Source organism: Vollenhovia emeryi, unplaced genomic scaffold (genome assembly GCF_000949405.1).
Source record: "Vollenhovia emeryi isolate VEMERY1.0 unplaced genomic scaffold, V.emery_V1.0 DF939182.1, whole genome shotgun sequence".
NCBI lineage: Eukaryota > Metazoa > Arthropoda > Insecta > Hymenoptera > Formicidae > Vollenhovia > Vollenhovia emeryi.
Genome location: NW_011967184.1, coordinates 1,247,868 through 1,255,265, shown reverse-complemented (window position 1 = coordinate 1,255,265; position 7,398 = coordinate 1,247,868). Strand labels below are relative to the sequence as shown.

Here is a 7,398-nt window from a genome sequence, read left to right as displayed (position 1 = left end):
TCTCTCTCTCTCTCTCTCTCTCTCTCTCTCTCTCTCTCTCTCTCTCTCTCTCTCTCCTCTCTCTCTCTCTCTCTCTCTCTCTCTCTCTCTCTCTCTCTCTCTCTCTCTCTCTCTCTCTCTCTCTCTCTCTCTCTCTCTCTCTCTCTCTCTCTCTAACGCTCTCATTTTTAGTGTGTGATTATACATGACAATCCTTTCTACATCACTAAAATACACACAAGTCTATGTATATGACTATCTTAGGTAATACTTCTAACAATTATAATTTTTGTAACTGTGAACTTAATATCTCAAACTTGTTTACTTTATTTATGTATTAATTTGTAAATCTCTAATTTATATTGTCAGATCGCTTGAAAAGGACCAAAACCTATGGTCGAAACGTGAAACAAAACTTGATGTTGTTAATTATTGCTGGGGACCCTGAACAATTTTCTTGTTAGTATATTATTTTAATTTCCGTAGACATTAAATATGCGAAATATAGAAAGTGTACTATTCAAAATCGTGAATAAAAGTAGAGTCCAAACATACTATTGAAATGATCTGCGAATAAGTAATTTAAATAAATAATATTATGTTCTACTTCGTACAATTGAAAAATGTATTATATTTTTAAATTTAAAGAACTAATGCGTATAGAGTTATATAGAGAAAGAAAGCAAAAAGTATAAGTATAGATTAAAGTGATATACATATATGAAATGCCAAGATTTTTAACTTGCTAAATGTCATGTACTAGTGATAGTTTCATAAATTATTGAAAGATTACGTCGTGTCAGTTGACTAATTTGTATTATTTATTTATTTATTGATTTTATATATAGCTCTTTTTCTCTTTCGCACAAGTGCTTCTTAAAACTTATAAACGTGGACAAATTTGTAGGTTGTCAGAGCAACGATGTTACCGCCTCGATATGTTAATATAGAAGAAGAGTGCAAGCGAAATCCGGAACTCAAGATGTCAGATCTACAAATGTTAAAGGATTGGATGGATAAGCAGCCTCATATGCCACAAGTAGACATGTACTATATTGTTTTGTTTTTGCATAGCAACTATTATCGTATAGAACCGACCAAGAAAACGCTCGAAAATTTTTTAAACGTAAGGATGCATTCGCCAGAAGTATTCACTAATAGAGATGTAATCACGTGCAAAGAATTGCGAGAGACCGTCTCTGTCATGTGAGTTATTCTGTCAAATTATTAAGATTAATAAGTATCATTAAAAATCATATCCGCATATAAAGAAAAATATTTTTTCGATAATAGAGCAGTCACGCCATTAGAGCAAAAAACCAAGGAAGGATACATCATTACATTTGGAAAATTTTTGGATCCGAATCCGGATAAATTTAACTTTTTCGAAAGTATTAAGTATTTGCTTATGGTATGTGAAGTGCAGAATATTATACATGGCACCAGCGAGGGACAGGTTACTGTTGTTGACGCAGCCGGTTTGACTCTTAGCCATATCGCTAGTTTCAATTTACCAGCAGTAAAAAAGATTTTATTCTATATACAAGAAGCAGCTCCAGTTCGATTGAAGGCTTTTCACGTATTGAACACTATGCCCATATTAGATACATTTTATAATGTAATAAAACCCTTCATAAAGAAGGACCTGGTAAGTCAACGACATGTTAAGTTTCTTTTCTTTTTAAGAAAGGAAACTCAGTGAAAAACGAAAGTCGGAAAGACGTCTATTAGACGACTATTAGATGCCGTTAATATCTATGCCGTTTAATAATCGTCTAATAGCCGTCTTTCCGACCTTTATTTCTCACTGGAAAAATATAAGATATAAATACACATTTATTATTTTAGCTGCATTTTCATTCGAATATGGAAACCGTGAAGAAATATGTGCCTATAGAGAGTTTGCCAAATGAATATGGTGGGACAGCGGGACCTATCAAGGAAATAACAGCCAGGTATATTAAAGTACTGGAAGAATTTCGCGATTGGTTTCAGTATGACGAAATTCACATGCGAATAAACGAATCTTTGGGAGTTGGCAAGTGCGAAAATGCAGAAAATCTATTCGGTGCAGATGGTAGCTTTAAAAAGTTGGAGCTAGATTAATCACCCCAAAAAATATCTTACTAACGCAGATAGATTTCTCTAGATGTCACAATAAAAAATTATCGCTAGTTTTTGTATCTGGTAAAAAATTCTTTATAGCCTGCAGAATTTACAGCAGCAAATTCTAGTAATATTATCTGGATCAGTATATTATCATAGTAATATTATCTAGTAATATTATCTGGATCAGGTTCGAATCCTGGTTGGGGTAATATTTTTCGCAATAAGAATTTAATTGCCAGATACGGTCAATAAAAATCATTGATGTTGTTAATTACTGCTGGCGACTTTTAAGAGTATTCTTAATAGTTTATTATACACCATTGACCTCAAAACATGGTGTTCCTCCGTAATAGGGGGAAAAGGGGGAGGGCAGGGGAAAGGGAATTTTAAAAAAATCGCGTTTCGACAGTTCAGTGTATGGTCGACAACCCGTATCGACGGACTGTTCCGAAAAGTCGAAATAGACGCGTAAACATCTTAACTAATATATGTTATTGCGAACAATATTACCTACAGCCCCAGTGGTCGAGCTGGTTAAGACGCCCGCACGGATTGAGGGAGGTCCCAGGTTCGAATCCTGGTTGGGGTAATATTTTTCGCAATAAGAATTTTAATTGCCAGATACGGTCAATAAAAATCATTGATGTTATTATCTGGAAGGTTTGGATTTACGACTATAAATATTAATCACTAGATTGGATAAAAATTAATTTCGGTACCATAACTAGAACAATCTTTGTAAGAAATATAGTTCTTGTATGTATCACAGTCGAACTTTACAATGGATGGGCGCCATAAAGGCTTTGTTACTTAGTAATTTATAAATTATATTATATCAACATTTATAAAGGTAAATATTTGTTAAGGATACAGAAATTTTAAAGGACACGGGCACAGTCAAAGACTAGCGACACTCTCATCGTCGGAAGTGAGAGCGTCCTTTAATGTTTTTTTTGTTTCTTCCGTAGCGACGGTTTTGTATTATTATTTAATCAATATTCTTAAGAGGTGACGAGTTATGTGTTTATGCGAGTTCGGTTACAGTTGTGCTTAATAAAGTGGTGATTATTAAGGTTTCAAGACCTATTATTTAACAAACGTTCCTTCTGGCTATCTTTCGAGATCCCTATGAATCATCCTTGAGATGGTTCGTGACGAGCGATAGGAGGATTGCGTCAGGTCAGCTACATAAAAATCAAGGTACTTTCGACATAATACGAAGGTTGGTGGACTCTATAAAATCACATAAAGGTTATTGACTATATAAAGAATTATGAAGGTTTGGTTGTCTGTAAAGACGCACGAAGTTTTTTGGTTGTCTGCAAAGACGTACGAAAGTTGGTTGTTTGTAAAGACGTACGAAGGTTGGTTGTCCGTAACAACGCACGAAAGTTGGTTGTCTGTAACGACGCACGAAAGTTGGTTGTCTGTAAAGACGCACAAAGTTTTCGGTTGTCTGTAAAGACACACGAAGTTTTGGTTGTCTTTAACGACGTACGAAGGTTGGTTGTCTGTAAAAGGACACACGAAAGTCGGTTGTCTGTAAAAGGGAATACGAAAAGCTTGGTTGTCTACACTGAAAAAAATTTCTGGTTGAATATGGACGAATCAGATAATTCCTTTAGGATTTACCACAATTCCTTTAGGATTTACCAGAATTCCTGTAATCCTACAGAAATTCTGGTAAATCCTAAAGGAATTCTGGTAAATCCTAAAGGAATTATCTGATTCGTAATCCTACAGAAATTCTGGTAAATCCTAAAGGAATTATCTGATTCGTCCATATTCAACCAGAAATTTTTTCAGTGTACGATAGACGCTCGTATCTATTGTATAAGTAACTGTTTAAAAGACACTCTTATGAAAGGCGTATGGTCTGTATACGACCCTTCCCTTCTTTCTTTTTCTTTCCTTCTAAATATAGGTCATCACAGCTTCAAGATTCACAACGACATGAAGAGGTAACATTCGTCTACTGTATGATAATATGCTGAACGAGCCACTTCGTGAGAGGATCAAAAACAATCAACCTTTGCCCTGTTGAAAAACTGCTGAGATTTATTATACTAAAAGCTATCACGTTTGCTTAATTTTATTAATTACATATTTCAGTATTCTACTTCATAATTCTTCAATTACATCAATACCTTTACTAAACAATATTAAAGAGGATTTGTATAAACTATAACATAATTCGATTATCAAATTATCTTAATAATCATATCACGATACACAATTTGTACGCATAATCCGAGGGGGAAACCGCTGCGCTGACCAAAATCTTGTATACCAATGCCCACTAATGCCCAGTGGGCATTACTTTATCTTATTATCTTCTTTTATCTTATTGTATCTTATTTTATCTTATTTTATCTTTATAATGCCCCAGCAAGACGTAATGCCCAAAAAATGCCCTAGTAATGCCCAGTAATGCCGCAAATCTGTACACCACAATGCCCTCAGCGGTTTCCCCCTCGCTTTAATTTAAGTATTTATTAAATATCAAAGAATAGATAATTTTAAATTTAAAAAAATTTTATTTTAATTCTGTAAAAAGTTTATTAAGATGTAATTTTCACAGCAAAGAAAATTGGATTTTTTATTTTACAAAACCAATTATTTCATTTAATAAATAGTATTCTACATCTCATGAAATCTTTATTTGAATGTTGAAAATGTAATGATTTAAATTAATTTACTCAATATAATACATAGTTTTACTTGAAATTTGACATTTTTCTTTAAATAGAATAAATATTTACTTCAGTATAAAGAAATAATTTTAAGTAAATTTATTTACTTAGTTTAATAAATTTTTTTTGTCAGTGCAGAGGGACGCTGTGGTAAGAGAGAGAATGACACACACAAGCGAGCAGTCCTATACATGTGAGTTCGAGGCCTCTCGCCGAAACACACGCACAGAACTGCTCGCTTGTGTCGGTTATTCCCTTTCTTACTGCAGGGTGCTGTAAAAACAACAGAGCCGATTTTGGCCGATTTCGGTACTTGCCGGATCTCTTTATATACCGGACTATCGTGGTCTTACTTATGAGTTTGGCAGCCATCTAGTGGCACATACTCTTATTTGCAAGCTGGAGCATGAGCGCCGTCTGTAGGAGGCATCGGCACAGTATAACCAGTATGCCCACTCTCTGTCGGCACCTTTGATCTGGGCGTTCTCAATTTTCCGCCATGTTTTTAATCGCCCCAACAGTGTATTAACGGCTAAAAGTGCCTGGGCCCTTTTCAGGATCGTATCCAGGAAAGGCGCATACGAACTAGCGTACATTATTTATTGTAAATGGAAATGGCCTATGAAAAAAATGTTCTAATAAAAGTAATTAATGTAATTACTTGCTCCAATATATAAAAGTATTAACGCGTTATTCGTCAACACTGCAAATTTTTCAATGTCACACCGACTTTGCACTAACACACGTACAAAAATCCTGTGATTGGTCATAACTAAAACATGTCGGATGCGCAGTACGATCGGCGCGAACGTGAAACTAAAGAGCGAGTGGGCATACTGGTTATACTGTGGCATCGGTCTTAAGATATAGAACATAGAGGTGCGTTCCGAATTAGCTATATTTCTGGTTACAAAGTTGGTACCACTGTAACTAACTTGCGTAGGTTCCATAATGTATCAGCTGATTTCGTTTCTTGTGTTTAATGTAAGAGAATAAATTTAATTCGTAATATATCTAATACATTAATCCCAAATATAAATTGGACATATATTGTGAAACCGAAAAGAAAAAGTTTACTTTCATAGTTTCGAAAGAAACTTATTTGCATGCTAAAAGCAGTAAGTAAACTAAAAATAGTTTTCATTATTTTCAATACTTGTTTATTAGTTAGTCTAAATATTAGTCAGCCTAATAAACAAGTATTGCAAATAATTAAAACTATTTTTAGTTACTGCATGCTTTTAGTATGCAAATAAGTTTCTTTCGAAACTACGAAAGTAAACTTTTTCTTTTCGGTTTCACAATATATGTCCAATTTATATTTGGGATTAATTGTATTAGACATATTACGAATTAAATTAATTCTCTTACATTAAACACAAGAAATGAAATCAGCTGATACATTACGGAACCTACGCAAGTTAGTTACAGTGGTATCAACTTTGTAACTAGAAATATAGCTAATTCGGAACGCACCCATAGACATAGACATAGACTATGTCTATGATATAGAAAGAGAGTAAGATCTGAGCTGAGTCAATGTGTCTCTGTCTAACTTGTATCTAAAGCCCGCTGCAGACGATGCTATTTTTCCTGCTGGATTGTCTGCGATTTAATAAATCACTATCGTTGCACCATTCAGCACTCAGGATTCCTAGTAATTTAGTAAATCGCAAGCAATCCAGCAGGAAAAATAGCATCGTCTGCAGCGGGCTTAACTTGTAATAATTTGAATGAAAATTTCACTCCAAAAATTGTAGAGTACACAATCCTCAAAATTCCTCATTTCGATTCTGAATAAAAGATAAAGAGGCATCGCCGCCTGTAAGAGCCAACTCGTGTAACAAGGCGAGGTTAAATCGCTCCGCGGAAAAAAATTATGTCTCGATTATCGCAAGGAGCGTCGCGGCGCGAAAGGAGAAACTCGCGCTTACGGCTACTCTCCCGCTCGCGTATGGTGCGTGTAAGTTCGTTAAAAGATGTTGCGAAATGCAAGACGCGGCAGTTTCTCACGCGCGCAAACTTCCCTCCGCTCATTCTGCTTTCTTCTTCACTCCTATTTTTCGTAAGGGCCGCGAATCCCCCTCGGGCGTCCCATCGCCCCGGCGGAAATGAGTTTTCACGAGAAACTTTCGAACTCAAGTCGGACTTACCGCCGCGGGATATTTCGCATCTCCGTTTCCCAACGACCCAAGTTGCCTTCCCCCCCCCCCCCTCGCGAAAGGTCGTCGTTGCCCCGCGAGTTTTCATCGGATTGAAATTGCACGACCCTCCCCCCTCTCCCTCCTGAAAATTCGCGTGCATTACGTGTGATAAAAAAACCCGATAAATTGTCGGGCATTTTTACACGAGCGAGTGTACAATTTTCCAGAATAACTGTTACACTTTTACACGTTGTAACAGTAATGTTAACAGCGTGACAATTATTTGTACATCACGCTAACGGTGCAACAATGACAACGGTAGAGAAGACAATTTCATCGAAGGTGGCGACGATCGAAATTAAATCACGACGATTGGAATTATCGCCGCGTTTCTCCAAACGGTACAATAATAAATACGTAAACATTGTAACCAGTTTTTATACGCGAGCAGCGCAGCGATAAAAATAATGGAG

General features: G+C 35.9%; 1 protein-coding gene across 1 annotated transcript in view; it reads left to right on the top strand.

The window, feature by feature from the left end:
• LOC105562935 (alpha-tocopherol transfer protein-like) overlaps window positions 1-2,091 on the top strand; it is a 7,216-nt gene extending 5,125 nt beyond the window's left edge. The window contains exons 2-5 of the mRNA XM_012014126.1: window positions 349-438; window positions 887-1,185; window positions 1,273-1,627; window positions 1,828-2,091. Of these exons, the coding sequence (XP_011869516.1) occupies window positions 902-1,185; window positions 1,273-1,627; window positions 1,828-2,085 (897 nt within the window). The 5' untranslated portion in view covers window positions 349-438; window positions 887-901 and the 3' untranslated portion in view covers window positions 2,086-2,091. The remainder of the gene's footprint in view (window positions 1-348; window positions 439-886; window positions 1,186-1,272; window positions 1,628-1,827) is intronic.
• Window positions 2,092-7,398: the final 5,307 nt, after the last annotated feature.